Here is a 21,285-nt window from a genome sequence, read left to right as displayed (position 1 = left end):
CCATTGCCTTATACAGAGGGATAATCACCTCCTTTTCCCTCTAGCAAAATTCCTATATATCATTGACAAAACCCCATGACCTGCCCTGGCAGCCTGTCTGCATTGCTCAGAAAACTTCATATCTGCCTGCACAATTACTCCCAGGTCTTTTTCGTTTTCTACCACCTTAAGTGTAGTACCACACAGTTGGTACGTTTCTCTGGGGTTACTTCTACCCATATGCAGTACTTTGCATTTGTCAAGGTTAAACTTCAGTTGCCACTTCTTAGCCCATCTGCCCAAATTATCTAGATCCTGTTGCAGTAGCACACTGCCATTACTGTCATTAACAACCCTGCAAACTTCGACACTAAGCCTGATATACCTTCATCAATATCATTGATAAATATACAAAACAACAGTGGACCCAACACCGAACCCTGTGGGACTCCACTAATAACATTAGTCCAAGAAGAGCAGCTCCCATTGATTACCACCCTCTGTCTTCTCGCACTTAACCATACTTTTATCCATTGTACTTAACCATACTTACCCTTAATACCATTCTGCTCCAATTTGTACAATAGTGTTCCATGTGCAACAGTGTCAAAAGCTTTCCTGAAATCCAATTATATGATATCAAAATTATTTTTTGCATCCAGTTCCTTTGTAACCACATCATAATATCCTATCAGATTTGTCAGACAAGACTTTCCCTTAACAAATCTTAGGTTGCTAAGCAGTGTTTTTACTTATACCCCCACTGTCATTTAATAAATAATTCGGGCCACAGTTGTTACCACTTTTTTTTTTTTTTTTTTTTTTTTTTTTATTGATAATCCAAAGAAATATTCTATAGAATGCCTGTGATTTCTTTTGCCATAAGACAATGCCAAAAAATTTTCCAGAGTATAAATTTCTCATTGAAAATTTTTAAATTTAAAACTGTTTAGCTTGACTTGGCAATATGATAAATTGATGAAGTTGACTCTGCTTTAGTTCTGAATCTATTTATTATAAACAGACTATACAATGGAGATTTCATGGATGTTCCTCTTCAATGATTGCTATCCTTGCTGCACCACCTTTACAAACCGTCAGTGTGACAAATGAGGCATTGTGGAAAATGAGACAAAGAGCCTGCATGCAAAGCTGGTATCTTTGTTTTACCACCTCTTTAGGCTATCAATATGACAAAAGACATTTGTAATGTTAGTGGTTTGTGAGAGTTGTACAGCAATAGATAGTAATTGCTGAAGAGGCAAAAAGAGGAACACCTATAAATGGTCTGATGTACAGAAGTCTTTCATAATAAGTATCAGAACTTGGGCATTATCAGTGTTTAAGTTTTGATAAGTTCTGAACTCATCATGCCATTCAAGGTTTGTTTTTTTTTAAGAAATATGGTCTGCTTTGAACCAGCCTTGTCTTCAAAGATATATAGTCATTGAAGGGAGAGTAGTTAAATGCAGAAATAGTCCAATATTAAAAAAAAATTGATTTCAAGAATAAATTAAAGTCAGAAAAGGTATGAGATTGTCTTGAACTTTTATATATAATTAAGTACCTGTGATTTACATATGAAAACGGTTTCTATATTTATTTTCAAAATAGGAATTACGAAACTAAAAAATCTTGCAGAAATTATGTATTATTCATGAAAAAGCTTTAAATATACAAACAAGCAGTTTATAAATAGAATAGTTTAATTTATATTTAAATATAAACTAAAATTATTTCTATAGTTACCCAAAGAGCTAATCATGCAAAGGAGTTTCTTCAGGATCTTGATTTCAAAAAATATGATGGGTAAGTAATATTTGTATTAGAAAAAACTTGATGGATTGAGTATTTTAAACAGATAGCTATACACAGGATGTAAACAAAGGTTATGTGCAAATAGGATATCTCAAGAATAGATAATAATGAGGTTTTAATATTTTGGTTGTTCATACTATACCCATGTTAGACAGTTTAGCTGTCTTAAACATGGATACACTATGTTGGCTGTAGCGCTCCTGCTGTCAGAGATTTTGGAGACTCCCTTTTCTAGTTATGACGAATGGAATTAAAAATCAGTTTCAGAGCCTGGGGCACCTCCGTAGCCAGGTGGGCAGGAGCAGCAGTGTGTAGCACACGCTTCTTGATTAGACCGGGGTTCGAGCCCGTGACCACCAAATACGGAGGATGCGGAAAGGTCAGGAAATGACCACCGCATATCTCCGGAGCAGTATGGCCTTAGTTGCTAATGCTCCTAAAAACCAAATAATAAACAAACAGTTTCAGAGCCTGTTTATTTATTCCTCATTTAATATACTGTGAAACTATGCATATTTTGTTACACTATTTTTTGCTAAGGAACATTTTTCACATAACCTTGGGCACTCCCAAGGTTATGTTTTCCAAGTTTGACCCATTCGACTAACACTATTTGGCAACAAAGTTCTCTTCCTTCAACTTTGTCGCATCTATGTAATATTTTGCTGAAGAATCGTTACAATTAGACCAAAACGCACTAAAACATCTTATAGAATCCATGCCATACTGCACACTTGCTGTTATTCAAAACAAAATTGGCCTGATTCGATACTGAATTAAGGTTAGTTTTTTCCCCAGTGTGTGTACATTGCAGTAAAGCAATCTACAGTACCATGAGTTGCCAAGGTATTGTGCTACATTAGAACATGGACTTGGCTAATCTTCCATTTATTTAGATGAGACAGATAAATGGTAACAACAGATAGTTCATCTATATCAGACAAATAAATGATGATTACAAGTAATTTGGCTGTATGAGGAGGAAAGACAGTTGTAGAATACATGTATGGAAATTTGCCTTTAACCAGCATGTGGTTGATTGCTGGAACAAGCTTCCATCGGTCTTTGTGGGGGTTTGATAGCTTGAATGGGTTCAGGGAGGAGCCGGATGGGCTTTTAGAGTGGGTGGATGGGTGAAATGGGAAGGTTTTTTTTTTTTTTTTTGGCCAATGCTGTATAAGCTTGCTTTCTTGCATCATATGCCTCTACTAATGCTAAATAAAAGTAGATTAGCCTTTTTGTGATGTCATTTCTTTGAAGTAGTGCCTAGACAACTTGTATAGGAGTTGGTTCTGATGTGAGTACTAAGATCATTGCAATATTTACAGGTTTAATCGCCCCTGATAGCTTTTTATTCTTATTCAATGCATGCTTGGCATTGGCAGTCTGGTTGTTGCAGAAGTCAAAAGGCTCAAGGTAGTGGGAGTGCTCTAGCTCAGGGGAGAACCGAGGGGAGTGGTTGTCCTTTGGATCACAGCCTTTTGAAATGTACTGCTTGCTTGATGTTTGTGGACTATCAGGAATGGGACATGATATTGCCAAGGGGAATGTCTTTGTGGGTGCTCGATGTAAGGAGCATAAGCAAATCAGGTGCCAATTCAGCATTGTTATGGGCCTTTATGAGAGTTTGAAGAACAGGGTAAATGCCCTCGAAGGATTTAAATTGAGGGGCCCATCAGGCTCTCAGCTGCCACATCAATGCCAGGGCTTGCACTTGTACATCAGGCAACACAGTGGCAATCCCCAAGGCAGTATGCACTGGTTCCTGTGGGACTAGTGCATACTGCCTTGGGGTGACTCACTTGTCAGGGAAATGGGGAATAGATTGTGCAAAAAGGATAGGTGGAACAGGACCAAGGTATGTCTGCCCAGAGAAAAAGTGGATGTTGTAGAGTGGATATCATCTTTTAAGGTCACAAAAGGTGATATTGTTGTACACGTTGTCACCAATCTTAAAAGTAGGAGAACGGTGGAATTACGAAACAAGTACAGGTCAGTGTTGAAAAAAAGCTGTAAGTTAGGGTTAAATTTGAAAGTGTCTGCAATTCTGCCAAGACACGATAGGAGGGAGTATATGATGAGAGCCTTGTCAATAAATTCAGCCTTGGAGAGATTGTGCAAGGCTCATGGGATAGAATAGAATTTTTCTCAGCCTGGTCTGTGCTTGTTAATGGGAGGGACTGCTTCTACAGGGATGGGATACACTTAAATAGAAAGGGTGCAAGAATATTTGCTGATGCTATCGAGGCAGTGTTAGGTGGGTGGGAAAACTGCTAGCTTCGGGGGAGGATACACGGACTAATCAATTAACAGTTAGTCACTGGCAGAGGTGAAAATAATTCTTGCACTGCTTCTATTGGAATGAGCAGCAGCCTGGTAAACAAGGTGCGGGGGATTTCAGAGACTGCTGGGAGTCATCGCAGAACAAGTAAATACATGTGCTGTGTTAGAGTAGCTAAGAATAAGAACAGGTGTGTGTATACTTGCGTGTACATCAATGTTAGGAGTTTAGTAAATAAATTTAAGGAATTTGAGGTGTTGGTCAAAACATCAAAGGCAGATATTGTTGGGATATCAGAGACATGGTGTCACAAAGTTTTAAGAATGCGCAATTGGAATTTGGTGAGTATAATGTGTGCAGAAAGGACAGACAGGATAGGAAGGGAGGAGGAGGAGGAGTGATGCTGTTAGTTAAGAAACAAAAAATCTAAGTGCAGCCAGTTGATATCGGTGGACAGTGCAGTGCTGAGTCAGTTTGGTGTGATATAAGCACTGGTAAAGCAAAATTTGTAGTAGGAATGTGTTATAGGCCTAATGACTCTGATGATTATAATGATCAACTGTATAGAAAAATAAAGTGGGCCAGTAAATAAGATTGTTTTATAATGAGGGATTTTAATTTCCCAATTATTGACTGGAACTTATGGGTTGGTCATTCACACACTGGCAATGCTCTTGTGGATTTATTGGATGATTGTTTTCTACAGTAGCATGTTCAGGAGGCAACCAGAGGGAGTAAATATCTTGATCTGATTATCAGTAGTTATTCTTCATGCATTAAGAATCTGCAGATAAAGGAACCACTAGTGACAGTGATCACAGTGTGCTGATGTGGGATTTACTCAAAGGGGTAACTACCATCAGGGGTAAAGGGAAGGGTTTTTGCTTTCATAAAGGTGACTACAATGGTCTGAGACAGTTTTTAAATTCTATACAGTGAGACCAACTGATGATGTTACCAACAGCAAATTCTAAATAAGAAGCATTCAAAGAATTAATTTTGGAAGCTACTAGGCTTTTCATACCAACTAAGAAATGTTGTTCAAGTTTTAGGTCTAAATGGATGTCAGATGAACTAACAAGATATGTGGCTGAGAAGAAAAATGCATGGGATACATATAAATTTAACAGGTGATGTAGAAGCATATGGTAGATATAAGTTAGTCTGTAATCAAGTCACAAAGGAGGTTAGACAGGCAAAGGCAGATTTCAAGAAATCTTTGGCAAAGGATGCAAAGAGTTCTTTACTTATGTAAACTCTAGAAGGAAGGGGATGAATCAGATTGGTCCACTTGATATCAGTGGTTCAACTGTTGATGATCCTGCTCAGGTAGCTAACAAACTGAATGAGTACTTTGCATCAACATATACTCATGAGGAGTTATTCAGGGAGGGGAATGCCAGAGGTGTATTAAACTCTGGCATTGAGCTAAATTATTTTGTAATAACTGAGAAAAGTTGCAGCAAAGGAAGTAAGCAAACTCTTAGCCATAATTATGAGAGTTTCCTTGGACTCAGGGGTTTTATTCAATGACTGGAGATGTGCAAACGTGACCCCAATGCACAAAGGAGAATCGTAGGGTGACACAAGTAATTACAGACCTGTTAGTGTAACTTCTGTTACAGGGAAATTAATAGAGGCACTGGTTAAAGAAGCACTGCAGGATCACCTAGACAATGTTGTTATTTGGTTTTTAGGAGCATTAGCAACTAAGGCCATATTGCTCCGAGGATATGCGGTGGTCATTCCCTGCCCTTTCCCCATCCTCCGTATTCGGTGGCTCACGGGCTCGAACCCCGGTCTAATCAAAAAGCATGTGCTACACACTGCTGCTCCAGTCCACCTGGCTACAGAGGCACCCCTCACCTAGACAAGACTTGTTATAGTTTGGACACCGTCTGGGTTTGTTAAGGAGAAGTCTTGTCTAATCAGTTTAATTGGATACTATGATGTGGTCATATGGGTAGATGTAACTGCAGAGTAATGTACCAACTGTGTGGTAATACAGTCAGGTATATAATTTTTGAAGTTTTATGAGCAGTGCAGACAGTCTGCAAGAGTAGCTCATGGTGTCTTGTCAGTGATATACAAGAATTTTTCTAGCAGGGATAAGGAGGTGATTCTCCCCTTGTATATGGTCAGGCCACACCCTGTGTACTGTATACGGGTTTGGAGGCCTCATTTTAGGAAAGATTTAGAGTTGCTGGAATGAATACAGCGAAGGGCAACAAGATTAGTGAATGGAACAAAGGGTTGCTCTTACAAAGAAAGGCTTAAGTTATGCAAATTACAGTGTCTTGAGACAAGGCACCTGCGAGGTGATCTGATTGAGGTGTATAAGGCCTTGAATGGTTTGAGCAAGCTCATTGCTGATGGGAGTCTTCCTCTTGCCCAGATTAATCACCTGAGGGGACATAAATTCAAATTATGGAAAGACAGTTGTAGAATAGATGTGCAGAAATTTGCCCTTAGCTTGCGGGTGGTTGATTGCTGGAACAATCTTCCATCTATCATTGTAGAAGTTGACAGCTTAATTAAATTCAAGGCAGAACTAGACAAACATTTCGAGCAAATGGATGGGTGAAATAGGAAGGGTGTTTTTTTTTTTTTTTTTTGGCTGATGCTGTATAAGCTTGCTTTCTTGCATCATATATGCCTCTACTAGTGCTAAGTCCATTCCACTGCTTTGAAAAGAGGGATTGTAAGTTCTTATTTTTCAGCTTCCTTTTAACAAAATTCCATTACATTAGAAACAATTTCCCTTCCTTGACTATGCCCTTTTCAGTATGAATGAACTGGACTGTAGATTTATTCTGATTGGATGAACTGTTAGGTACATGTGGTATTCTGCTAAGAAAGTTGGCGCTAACTATTTTAGACTAGCAGCATTTAAAGTTTTAAAATACTATATATTCTGGCATTAACATCTATTATTTACCTTAAATTCGTGCTTAATCATACATTCATCATCATAAGTTGAGTCATCTTTGTATCTCATATAGTGCCGATCAGGCAGTCCTTAAGATATTCTAAAGGGGAAGACTAAAGCAGTGATTCTAGTTAATCATTAAGCTTTAGTGATGTAGCTGAAAAAATTCCCATTATTTTAATCGTAAGTGGAGAGGCTTTAGCTCCTATCTAGTACTGCTCATGTTGACGACTATACTAAAATCTTTGTTAAGAGCCACTGTTTAAGTTTTAATTCGCTTATATTTTTGCTCTTTCATTTTAAAATTAACATAACCTTAAGTAACAGTAAGTGTATACAGCACTTTCTTATAAAAGGTCATGAAACCAAACCTACAGGCAAAGGTGAAAACGTGTCATTACTGTTATTGATGCTTTGTATCTGTGTTTGCTATAAGAAATCGATAATCCCAAAAATATAATTTTTGAGAACTTGTAAACTACTTGCTGTTATTCAAAACAAAGGTGGCCCAATTCAATACTGAATAAAAGTTCGTATTCATAACTCCTGATGAATTTCATGAATTGCTTTTGTCTGTTGAAAAAGATTAACAAATTCTTAATTTATAAGAGGTGAGCCAACAATATGTTTGTGTAAAAATATGTATGTAATAAAGTGTAATTGGTATTGGTATTAATTCATATCTTTCTGACCTCAAAGGTCAGAAAGATGTGAATTAATATTATTTGTCCGGCTGAGCTCTGAATTTCATCAAGCTGTCAGCCTCAAGGAGGTAGTCTATTCCAGTAATTAACAACTTTCTGACTAAAAGAAAGCTTCTCGTTTTGAAAATATCTGTTTTTAGTAAAACTGGATTTTTTTTCCCTGTATTACTTTCTTATGATGTTTTATGTATCTTCTTCAGTATTTAATAATTATTATAATTATAACTATATCATAAGATTGTTATTAGTGTCATGCAATAACTGGACAATTTTTGTATTTAATTGTTAGTGAAAAAAAGTTAAACTGTAAATATAAATGATAACAAAAAATTCTATTTCAAAAAATGTGTAATTAGCAGTAAGGAACTGTTCTTGAAGTCTATAACCTTTCAGCACGAATCCAATGCTTCCCAAGACCAACAGTGTTTTTTTCCTTTTTAGCTCCTAGCCAAAAAAAAGTTGGATACCCTTGGGCTAATATAATGCATGTGGAAATCTGTTTTATCCTACAGTTATACCCACAGTTTATGAATATTAATTTTTTTTTTTTATTTTGTGCTAGTCAGTAATACCATACCAACTCTTAGAGACTTACATTTGTCTTTCTCATTTTTTTCCCTATTCAGTAATGCTTTAGAGCATTATTGACTAGGGAAAAAAATGAAAAAGACAAATGTAAAATAAAAAAATGTCAATCGCAGTGGCAACAGTTTAATTTTCTAACGTAAATGGATGTTGCAACTGATTTCCATACTTGATCCTTTGAAGGTTGACAGTGTCTCCCCTCCCCCCCCCGCTAGTATTCTACACTATATAAACAAAACATATAGCAGTCATTTTTTTTTATAACTTGAACAGTTGTTTTTTTATGAGCATAGCAACTCACTTCTAGAGGCTTACAATGGGACAGGATGTGACAGGTATTCAATGAATTTTTTTTTCATCATTAAATTGAAACAGATAAAAGATGCTATAATGGTGTTATTTTCAAAAAAATTTAACAGTAATAGCAGTTTCATACAACCATTCTGCTAATAGAAAATGCAGATTCACAGTCTGAAAACATTAATGGCCCAAGTGGCATACTCTGCTTACGTGATCATAAGGCTTTTATATCTTTTTTTGTATTTAACTTTTATTTCTCTATGAAAGGCAGAGTCAACATTAAGAACTTGGAATCACTCAGTGCCATTGTACGACAACAGTTAAGGACCATTTAGAAGTGCTTTTGAGCACTAGCACTACTGAAAGAAACATATCCTCATAGGGATACCATTTAAGTTATCTTAAATTGGCCCTGATGCAGAATCTCACCTTGGACCATTTGTCATAAGTTGGAACAAGAGGACTAACTTTTAAAGTTTTGAATATTATTTGCTTCTCAAAGGCTTCCTCGGTAGCCTTTGAGAAGAGAGTCATGTGACCATATATATATATATATATATAAATTAAAAATATGTAAATTAAAATGTATTTATTATATGTATGGTTACATGTATATAATTCTAAATTTCTGTTAATATCTAAATTCCAAATTGTAATTTTTTTCAAAAGTTTAGCAGTAAATCTTTGACTAATTATGCACTGTGAAGTGTTATTTTAATTTTACTGTTTATAGATTATGTATGATTACTGTGCCTTGTATCGCTTATGTTAAAAAAAAATTAGATAACTGCTTTACAAGCTCTAGATGCCTTGTTACTGCTGCTGATCCTACTGTCATCCTGAAAAGTAATCAAGATGCTACTACAAACAGTTTAAGTTTGTAGTAAAGGGTAAGTTTTTATGTGGGAAAGGCATTTTTAGGATTCATGATAACTAGTTCTCCCACGCTGATGGATTAAATAATGCTCTTTATTGCTAATTTTTTGTTTCTTGAAGGATGTTTTTATATCTTATGTTTTGATGTATTTGTTTTGTTATTGGGAAAAAACTGCAAGATTTTTACTTATAATTTAGGATAATCTGTGTTGGTGGAGATGGTATGTTCAGTGAGTTGTTAAATGGTGTGCTACTTCAGACCCAACAGAACAGTGGGATAGATGTTAACGATGTGTATGGCACCCTTAAATCTCCTGGAATTCCATTAGGTGTCATTCCAGCAGGGTCTACTGATGCAGTAGCTCACTCTACCACAGGAACAAATGACCCTGTCACATCAACTCTTCTTATTATTATGGGTAGGTTGAATTTAATGCAACAAATATTGCATTTATTATTTTCATCTAGTTAATATTATTTTCTTATTGCAGTAAACAGCATAGTAAAATTGGTAATAAAGCAATTTTACTATGCTGGTAATAAATTAGTCATACAGCAAATAAAAATAAAATTTAATTCCACATAGGAGATACATTAGGGATTGATGTATGTGGAGTTCATCACGAAGGGAATCTGTTGAGGTTTGCAACATCTTTTCTTTCATATGGCTATTTTGGAGATACTCTGCTGGATAGCGAGAAACATCGGTGGATGGGACCAAAAAGATACGATTGGTCTGGTAGGTATTTTAAATTTTCATTACGTTATTGTAGTTCTGCTATTCTAGTATTGCTATCAAGATTTAGTAATTGCTATTTGATTGTGATCAAATAATATTGCATATTTGGTCACCCATCCCCCCCCCCACACACACACCCATTATGGCAGAATGTAAGCAAATGTTATTTTTATCAGAACAAAAAGAAAACTTATGGTGGGGTGAGTGGGATTATAGGAAATTAATGAAAAACGTTAGCTGTTATCCCCAGGCACTTTCTAATGGTTTAAAATCATTTTTCTACACATAAAGACAGGGTCATCTGGTGAGTATGGGCTTGGCAAACCCAGGGTCCTGAGCTGGATATCATCATCCTTCTTGTTCTTGGTGATTCCTCTCTCTCGGGGGTAACTTGGGAAATTTTTTTGGCTGGTGTAGCATAAGCCTCAGGCTTCCTTGCATCATATGGCTAATAATAAGTGACAGTATTTAATTCCATCTTCTGTTAAATCAGAGCAATATCCACTCTTCATGGAATAGCAAAATTTTTTTTTATAGTGGTCCCATTAAAATTGTTATGGTAAAACATTATTCAGATAAAACTAAAAGCCTTTTAGTGGTTGGGCATATGATATATGATAAATTCTTGCAGGTGAAATTAATGGAGAAATTCTTGTATGTGTCTCTATCAATTAATCGACACAGCTAGCTGATAGAGACATACTATCTCATCTGGCTTTTAAGTTTTCATTTCTATGTATGGTCAGCACCTGCACAAATTTCTTCATTATTATTAAAATACCTGAATTAATTTGCTATATTTGCTCTCCATTTGATTATTTTTAATCAGAAATTTCAGTGTAATTCTTAATTAACAGTTACAATTAAGAACTTATATCTAGAGTTGGAAAGTTATTAAAGAATGAAGCTCTGTTTATCTGTCTTACTTCCAAAGTATAGACGTTTATGAGAGTAAATTCATTATTTGAACCTCAGATTTGTGTTATTAAATTTTACATATATAAATCTTCCATTATGTTTTCATACTTACATGAGAGCCTTGTCGATCAATTCGGCCCTGGAGGGATTGTGCAAGGCTCAAGGGGTAGAATTTTTTTCAGCCTGGACTGTACTTGTTAACAGGAGAGATTGCTTCTACAGGGATGGGATACACTTAAATAGAAAGGGTGCAAGAATTTTTGCTGATGCTGTCGAGGCAGTGTTAGGTGGGTCGGAAAACTGCTAGTTGGGGGGGGATACAAGGACTAATAGATTAACAGTAGCCACTGGCAGAGGTGGAAGTGATTCTTGCACTGCTTCTATTCAAATGAGCAGAAGTCTGAAAAACAAGATGCAGGATATTTCAGAGACTGCTGGTAGTCATTGCGTTACAAGTAAACACATGGGTTGTGTTAGGGTAGCTAAGAATAGAAACAGGTGCATGTATACCTAAACTCCTAGCATTGGTGTACACTGCGTGTACACCAATGCTAGGAGTTTGGTAAATAAATTTGATGAATTTGAGGTATTGCTCAAAACATCAAAGGCAGATATTGTTGGGATATCAGAGACGTGGTGTCACACAGATATAAGTAATGCGGAACTGGAATTTGGGGAATACAATGTATATAGAAAGGATAGACAGGACAGGAGGGGAGGAGGGGTTATGCTATTAATTAAGAAACACATAAAGTCAAAGGAAGTGAAGCCAGTTGACATCGATGGACAGGGCAGTGTCGAGTCAGTTTGGTGTGACATAAGCATAGGGAAATCAAAATTGAGAGTAGGAGTGTGCTATAGGCCTAATGACTCTGATGAGTATAATAATATATTGTACAGGGAAATAGAGTGGGCCAGTAAATCAGAGAGTCTTATAATGGGGGATTTTAATTTCCCAGATATTGACTGGAATTTGTGGGTTGGTCACTCGCACACTAGCAAGGCTTTTGTGGATTTATTGGATGATTGTTTTCTACATCAGCATGTTCGTGAGGCAACAAGAGGGAGCAATACTCTTGATCTGATTATCAGTAGTGATTCTTCATGCATTAAGAACCTGCAGATAAATGAACCACTAGGTGGCAGTGATCACAGTGTGTTGAAGTGGGATTTACTCAAGGAGGTAACTACCATCAGAGGTAAAGGGAAGGGTTTTTGTTTTCGTAAAGGCGACTATGATGGTCTGAGACAGTATTTAAATTCTATACAGTGGGACCAACTGATGATGTTACCAACAGCAAACTCAAAATGGGAAGCATTCAAGGAACTAATCTTGGTGGCTACCAGGCTTTACATACCAACTAAGAAATATTGTTCAAGGTTTAGGCCTAAATGGTTGTCAGATGGACTAATGAGACATGTGGCAGAGAAGAAAAATGCATGGGATACATACAAATTAATGGGTGACATGGAAGCCTATGATAGATATAAGTTGGTCTGTAACCAAGTCACAAAGGAGATTAGGCAGGCAAAGGCAGACTACGAAAAATCCTTGGCAAAGGATGCAAAGAAAAACAGAAAGGAGTTCTTTACATACTTGAACTCGAGAAGGAAAGGCATGAATCAGATTGGTCCACTGGATATTGATGGTTCAACAGTTGAGGATCCTGCTCAGGTGGCTAACAATCTAAACGAGTATTTTGCATCTACATTCACGCATGAGGAGTTATTCAGGAAGGAGAATGATGTAGGTAAAGTAAACATTGGCAGTGAGCTGGATGATTTTGTAATAACTGAGAGGAAAGTGGAGGAGAGATTGTTGAGGATAAACATAAAAAAGGCACCTGGGGTGGATGGGATCTATCCAGTTATATTAAAGGAGGCAGCAAAGGAAGTATGCAAACCCCTAGCCATAATTATGAGAGCTTCTTTGGACTCAGGGGAGGTACCCATAGACTGGAGATGTGCAAATGTAACCCCAATTCACAAAGGAGGATCAAAGGCTGACACAAGTAATTATAGACCTGTTAGTTTAACTTCTGTTCCAGGTAAATTAATGGAGGCACTGGTTAAAGAAGCACTGCAGGATCATCTAGACAAGAATTCAGTTATAGCTCAGATGCAGCATGGTTTTGTTAAGGGCAGGTCTTGCCTGACCAATTTGATTGGATACTATGATGTAGTCACAAAAGAACTGGATGCAGGGAATAACTTTGATATTATATATTTGGATCTTAGAAAGGCTTTTGATACTGTTGCACATGGTAGACTGCTGCACAAATTGGAGCAGTGTGGCATTGGAGGCAAATTGCTGCTATGGATAAGGGGATGGTTGAGTGGCAGAAGACAGAGAGTGGTAATCAATGGACACTGCTCAACGTGGACTAATGTTTATTAGTGGAGTTCCTCAAGGTTCAGTGTTGGGTCCATTGTTGTTTTCGGTGTTTATGAATGATATTGATGATGGGATATCAAGTTTAATGTCTAAGTTTGCAGATGATACAAAGGTTGGCAGGGTCGTTCAGGACACTACTGACGCTATGCTGCTGCAACAGGATCTGGAAAGGTTGAACAGATGGGCTGAGAGGTGGCAAATGAAGTTTAACATTGACAAATGTAAAGTACTACATATGGGTAACAGTAACCCCAGAGCAATGTATCAACTCTGCAGTACTACACTGACAGTGGTGGAGAATGAAAAGGACCTGGGGGTAATTGTGCAGGCAGATATGAAGTTCTCTGAGCAGTGCAGACGAGCTGCAAGAGTAGCTCATGGTATCTTGTCAATGATATACAGGAATTTTTCTAGCAGGGATAAGGAGGTGATTATTCCCTTGTATAAGGCAACGGTTAGGCCACATCTTGAGTACTGTATACAGGTCTGGAGGCCTCATTTCAAGAAGGATGTAGAGCTGCTGGAACGGGTACAGAGAAGGGCAACAAGATTAGTAAATGGAACAAAGGGTTGCTCTTACGAAGAAAGGCTTAAGTTTTGCAAATTACAGAGTCTGGAGACTAGGCACCGGCGAGGTGATCTGATAGAGGTGTATAAGGCTTTGAATGGTTTGAGCATGCTGAATGCCAATGGGATTCTTCATCTTTCTCAGAATAATCACCTGAGAGGGCATAAATTCAAATTGAGGAAGGACGGATGTCGGATAGATGTGCGGAAATTTGCCTTTGGCCAGCGGGTGGTTGGTTGGTGGAACCGACTTCCATCACTTGTTGTTGAAGTTGATAGCCTAAACAAATTTAAAGCTCAACTGGACAGGTATTTCGAACGAACGGAGGGGTGAAATGGGAGAGGGTTTTTTTTTTTTTGGCTGATGCTGAATAAGCTTGCTTTCTTGCATCATATGCCTCTACTAATGCTAATGCTAAAAATATATATAATTCTGTCCAAGAATTTAAGTAACTCTTGGACAAAGTTTATCAAGAGTTACTTAAACTCTGATGGGAATTTCAATCAAGAGGCCACTTTCTGGGAATATTTAATGGTTGACTTCAACACTTTATCTGGTTCTTCAGTTCTTTACTTTACAGTACCTGTGATTTTTATAGCAGTGGACCACACTCCTTGGCTTAGGCCAGTGGCAGTGTTTAGGGGTATTAATGAATGCTGGACCCTTTTGCTTTTCTTTCATTCGCTAAGGCTATGTGTGTCCTGATGAAACAGACAGAATTCTACCTTTTATAATTTTTTTATTTTATTTTACAAATTTTGTGCCCTCTGTAAGCATGAACTGCAGAGGAAACAAGATGATCTCAGCAGGTTTTATGCACTTTTGTAAGTATTTTCCAATATATTTTTCTGATTTTAATAATCTATTTAATATGTACAATACTTATTTTTTTTTAATTTAATACTTTATATGATAATTTTCTGTAGAAAAATATTGTTATGAATTGACTATACAGGTGGTTCTCAATTTTACAAGTTAATTCATTCCTAGCTTGTCCTTGTAAAGCAGGAATTCATTTCCCATAAACATAATGTTAAAAACAGGGGTTACGTTCTCAACAATGAAATTTGACCATAGTAATGTTAAATGAAGGTCAACAAAACAATAGTTTATGCTTAACCAATGATTTATTTATCCAAAGAAATGAAAAAATAGCCTTTAAAATCAAGCAAATTATAATACTAAAGAAATTATTTATGTCATACAAACATTAGAGAATGTTTGTTCTTCATCATCATTGACTGATAATGATGAAGAATAATAAGATCACATTTGCTTATCTCATCTTTTGTTTCCACTGTTATTCCTCTTCACTGTTTCTTTTTATTAATATCACTCTCTGATATTAAATGTCTCTTCATTTTGGCATGCTGTACAGTATTAATAACCGGGATAAATTTGAAATAAAATGACAGCGAAAATGAAGAGTAACACAACAACTCCGTAACATCAGTGTTATGTGATATGTGAGTCAGTGAGATGCTCTCGACTGAGATGCTGCCTGAACAAACAAATGCACGCACAGTAGTACACGTAGCTATACAATACAGGTATCCCTTGATTAGCGTGGGTTCGATTAGCGTGAGACTCGAATTAGTGCGGTTTATATTTAGCTACCAATTTTCGATTAGTGCAGTATTTTGGCTTGGCCTAAAGAAATTGAAGCTGGTGATGCTATGAATGTAAATATACTGCTAAAGTATGCATAACATTAGAGAACATTATAGAAACATGTTGCTTGTTTTCCTAGTGAGCACACGGCTCTGTTCACAAAAGGCAGTTATTGTTTATTTCGCGTAACATCATACCTTCTCCATTGAGAAGCGTTATCGAGAAATAAACAAAAACAAATGCAGGATACCATGTGGGAAGCTAGTTTGTTTTTCTACCGTAAGAAAATAAAAAGTAACTGATTATTTCAAATGTTATGAAGATTTTAATTTAAAGATTTTAAAGATAATTATTTCAAACATTAAAAAGAAACGGATTATTTCAAATTGAAATATTTTCTAACATTATGCACTCTGAAGGACAATACCGGCCACACTGCATTTATTACGTACATGCAGATCAGTTGCTTTCAGTTGTTCTTGCATTGCTTGTTAATGTGCAGACTCCTGTGTATATCTCCCACCATTAATTACTGTGCATACTAATTAATTACATTAATTTCTATTAATTTTTTTATATATTACATAATTATTAACTGTGGATAAAAGGAAAAGTGTATCTGATAGTGCCTCTGGTAAAAATAAAAGAAAAATGATAACATTAGATGAAAAAATTGAAGTCACAAAAAGATTTGAAGATGGTGATAGTAAAATACAAATTTCTAGACATCTTGGAATGCCAGAATCAACAGTTCGGATGATTAAGTAAAGCCAGTGCATATAAGGAAAAAAGGTAAGCTTGCTTCATCATCAGCACGCACACAAACCCCAAGAAATATAAGTGTTACAATGATTGAGATGGAATGTCTTTTAGCCATTTGGATAGAAGACTGCAATCAAAAAAGAATTCCAATCTGCACAATGAGCATAAAAACAAAAGCCTTGAATATTTTTGCAATGTTAAAGGAAAAGTCAACAATAGAAAACTTGGGTAGAGTGGTAACTGAAGAAAATGTTCAAGCAAGTTCTTCAAAAGAAAAAGTTATTGAAGCGGAAATAGATGAAAATTTCACTTCCAGTAAAGGCTGGTTTTAACGTTTTAAGAAAAGAACAGGACTGCATAACATTGCATTGACTGGAGAAGCAGCAAGTGCAGATAAAGATCAGCCACGAAATATCCCAAAATTTTAAATAAAATTGTTGATGACGGTGGCTATGCAGATCAACAAATATTTAATGTTGATGAAACAGGCCTTTTTTTTGGAAACATATGCCAAAAAAAACCTTTCTAGCAAAAAAAGAAAAGGCTCAACCAGACTATAAAGTTTCCAAAGATAGAATAACACTTTTATTGGGAGGCAATGCAGAAGGCAATTTGAAATTAAAACCCATGGTTATCTACAGAAATAAAACTCCCAGATATTTCGGTAAAGGTTTTAATAAAGCAAGCCTACCTGTTGTTTGGCACTCTAATAGAAAATCTTGGATCACGAAAGGTTTATTTGAAGAGTGGTTCACTAGCTATTTTTGTGCAAAAGTTAAGGCCTACTGTGAAGAAAATAATCTTGCATTCAAAATTTTATTAATTTTAGACAATGCCCTGGGCCACCCACCAGCACTTTCCGATTTGTGTGAACGTGAAAGTTATTTTTTTACCTCCAAACACGACAAGTCTTTTACAGCCTATGGATCAAGGCATAATCACTACTTTTGAGGTCTATTATTTACACAGAACATTTGCGCAAGCAATTAGAGATGGTGCAGGTTCTTTAGTTGAATTTTGGAGAAATTACAACATCAGAAAAGCAATAGACAATATTCATGAGTCATGGTGTGAAGTACCATCCAGCAATATGAGAGCAGTTTGGAAGCATATTTTGCCACATTGCGCAAATTATTTCTGTAGTTTCACTCATGTCAACACTGATATTGATGAAATAGCAAATGTTGGAAGAGATCTAGGCTTTGATGAAATCGACAACAGTGATGTTCGTGGATTGCTGGAATCACATTCAGAACAATTAAGTGATTATGACCTCCTTAATATTGATGAACAACGAGCATATGACGAGGTGGAAATTTGCGAGGAAGAAAATGTTCAAGAAAAGAAGTTGAAATTAAAAGAACTTGAAGGAATATTTCACACAGCTGAAAATTTGAAACAACTAATGGATGCAGACCCAGATATCGAGCGCAGTATGCAAATTTGCAGGAACATTGAAAAAGATGTGTATCCATACAAGCAAATTTATGATGAAAGGAAAAAAGAAAAGTCTGCACAAACCAGCCTTTGGAAATATTTTACAAAGATATAAAGTAGGTTATATATTGTAATTTTTTTAATTTCAATGAACTTTTGATTACTGTACTGCAAATATTTATAATTATCCTTTGCTTTTATACTGCTGTACATTAAATTGCCATAAAAAAACATATTTTTAAAAATATTGATTGGTATATTGTAGGTCTTGGAACGAATTAGGTTATTTTGTATTGATTATTAACTTTGATTAGCACGATTTCGCATAGTGCACCATTTTCATAACTTTGATTAGCATGATTTTGCATAGTGCACCATTTTCAAGGAACCAATTAATCGCGCTAATTAAGGGATTCCCGTACTGTAGTATTGTATAGCTATGGGTGTGGCTTTGAAATGCCGTTATTTATGAATGTTTAGCATTTATTTATTGCATTTTTTTTTATGAAAACCACAAATACAAGAGGTAGTAACACCTATAGTGCTTGGTGCCATGCATGAGTTGGAGGTTGAGAAGATGAAAAGATACTTGTTGACATCAGACTTGAACTTCTGTAAATTGTAATTTTCAGAAAATACATAAGATGTTCCAGAAAATGGAAGTTGAGGGAATAAATGAGGAAGAAGAAAAGTTGATTCTACGAGTTTCAAGATGGACAGTAAAAGGATGTTGACTGGTTGTGGCAAGTGTTCGAACTGCTTTGGAATAGAGAGCAGGAATTATAGAAGCCAATTCAGAAGAACAGTGCCCATGGAAGTATCTATACAAAAAGGCATGCAGCAGAAACAGAACATCTATGGGACAGCGAGTGGAGAGACTTTGTTAGAGATGAGTCATTAATTAATCTAACTGCCCTCTTTGAATGGAATCTAGAAGCCTGGGCGAGGTTTTCGGGACACCACCCCAGATGTGGGATCAATATTCCATGGTAGGGCGGATTTGTAATTTAGCATTAGAATTAGCAAAGGCACATGATGCAAGAAAGCAATGTTATATAGCATCAGCCAAAAAAAAAAAAAAAAACCCTTATTTCACCATTCCACTCGCTCCAAACGTTTGTCAAGTTCTGTCTTGAATCTATTTGAGCTATAAACTTCTACGACAGATGGAAGTTTGTTCCAGCAATCAACCACCCACTGGCTAAAGGCAAACTTCCGCACATTTATCCTACAACCGTCTTTCTTCAATTTGAATTTATGCCCTCTCAGACGATTATTCTGAACAAGAGGAAGAATCCCATCAGCATTGATCATGCTCAAACCATTCAAGGCTTTATACACCTCAGTCAGACCACGTCCCAGGTGCCTAGTCTCCAGACACTGTAATTTGTAAAAACTTAAGCCTTTCTTCGTAAGAGCAACCCTTTGTTCCATTCATTAATCTTGTTGCCCTTCTCTGTACTCGTTCCAGCAGCTCTACATCCTTCTTAAAATGAGGCCTCCAGACCTGTATACAATACTCAAGGTGTGGTCTGACCATTGCCTTATACATAGGGATAATCACCTCCTTATCCCTGCTAGAAAAATTCCTGTATATCATTGACAAGACACCATGAGCTACTCTTGCAGACTGTCTGCACTGCTCAAAAAACTTCATATCTGCCTACACAATTACCCCCAGGTCCTTTTCATTCTCTACCACTGTCAGTGGAGTACCACAGAGTTGATACGTTGCTCTGGGGTTGCTGTTTCCCATATGTAGTACTTTACATTTGTCAATGTTAAACTTCATTTGCCACCTCTCAGCCCATCTGCTCAACCTTTCCAGATCCTGTTGCAGCAGCATAGCGTCAGTAGTGTCCTTAACAAACGTGTGAACCTTTGTATCGTCTGCAAACTTGGACATTCAGCTTGATATACCATCATCAATATTATTTATAAATACAGAAAACAATAATGGACCCAACACTGAACCCTGAGGGACTCCACTAATAACATTAGTCCACGATGAGCAGTGTCCATTGATTACCACTCTGTCTTCTTCCCCTCAACCACCCCTTTATCCATAGCAGCAATTTGCCTCCAATGCCACACTGCTCCAATTTGTGCAGCAGTCTTCCATGTGCAACAGTATCAAAGGCTTTTCTAAGATCCAAATATATGATATCAAAGTTATTCTTTGCATGCAGTTCCTTTTTGACTACCTCATAGTATCCAATCAAATTAGTCAGACAAGACTTCCCCTTAAACCCACGTTGTGTCTGAGCTATAACTGAAGTCTTCTCTAGATGATCCTACGATGCTTCTTTAACCAGTGCCTCCATTAATTTCCCTGGAACTGAAGTTAAACTAACAGGTCTGTAATTACCTGTGTCTCCCTTTTATCCTCCTTTGTGGATTGGGGTCACATTTGCACATCTCCAGTCCATGGATACCTCTCCTGAGTCCAGGGAAACTCATAATTATGGCTAAGGGTTTGCTTACTTCCTTTGCTGCCTCCTTTAATAACACTGGATGGATTCCATCCACCCAAGGTGCCTTTCTTGTGTTTATTTTCAACAATTTCTCCTCCATTTTACTCTCAGTTATTACAAGAGTATCTAGCTTACTGCCAGAGTTGATTACACCTCTAGCATTCCCCTCCCTGAATAACTCCTCATGTGTGAATGTCGATGCAAAATATTCATTTAGTTTGTTAGCTACCTGAGCAGGATCATCAACAGTTGAACCATCGATAACAAGTGAACCAATCTGATTCATCTCCTTCCTTCTAGAATTTACATAAGTAACGAACTCTTTGCTGTTTTTCTTTGCATCCTTTGCCAAAGAGTTCTCGTAATCTGCCTTCGCCTGCCTAACCTCCTTTGTAACTTGGTTACAGACCAGCCTATATCTATCATAGGCTTCTGTATCACATGTTAATTTATATGTATCCTATGCATTTTTCTTCTGTCACATGTGTATTTAGTTCATCTGACATCCATTTAGGCCTAAATCTTGAACAATATTTCTTTGTTGGCCTGAAAAGCCTAGTAGCTTCCAAGATTAATTCTTTGAATGCTTCCCATTTTGAATTTGCTGTTGGTAACGTCATCAGTTGGTCCCACCATATAGAATTTAAATACTGTCTCAGACCACCGTAGTCACCTTTACGAAAGCAAAAACCCTTCCCTTTACCCCTGATGGTAGTTACCTCTTTGAGTACATCCCACTTCAGAACACTATGATCACTGCCACCTAGTGGTTCTTTTATATGCAGATTCTTGATGCATGAAGAATCATTACTGATAATCAGATCAAGGGTATTACTCCCTCTAGTTGCCTCCTGAACATGCTGCTGTAGAAAAGAATCATCCCATACATCCACAAAAGCCTTGCTAGTG

The 21,285-nt window shown here is 36.8% G+C and overlaps 1 protein-coding gene across 1 annotated transcript in view; it reads left to right on the top strand.

Annotated features, from left to right (window-relative positions):
- LOC150086762 (ceramide kinase-like) overlaps window positions 1-21,285 on the top strand; it is a 120,313-nt gene that overhangs the window by 56,846 nt on the left and 42,182 nt on the right. Inside the window, exons 4-6 of the mRNA XM_090371565.1 lie at window positions 1,725-1,788; window positions 9,671-9,891; window positions 10,059-10,211. Coding sequence (XP_090227691.1) covers window positions 1,725-1,788; window positions 9,671-9,891; window positions 10,059-10,211 — 438 coding nt within the window. The remainder of the gene's footprint in view (window positions 1-1,724; window positions 1,789-9,670; window positions 9,892-10,058; window positions 10,212-21,285) is intronic.

Source organism: Mastigoproctus giganteus, chromosome 4, assembly GCF_048544385.1.
Source record: "Mastigoproctus giganteus isolate SK-2022 chromosome 4, ASM4854438v1, whole genome shotgun sequence".
In the NCBI taxonomy this organism is placed as follows: domain Eukaryota; kingdom Metazoa; phylum Arthropoda; class Arachnida; order Uropygi; family Thelyphonidae; genus Mastigoproctus; species Mastigoproctus giganteus.
This window is presented reverse-complemented; position numbering and strand designations above follow the sequence as displayed.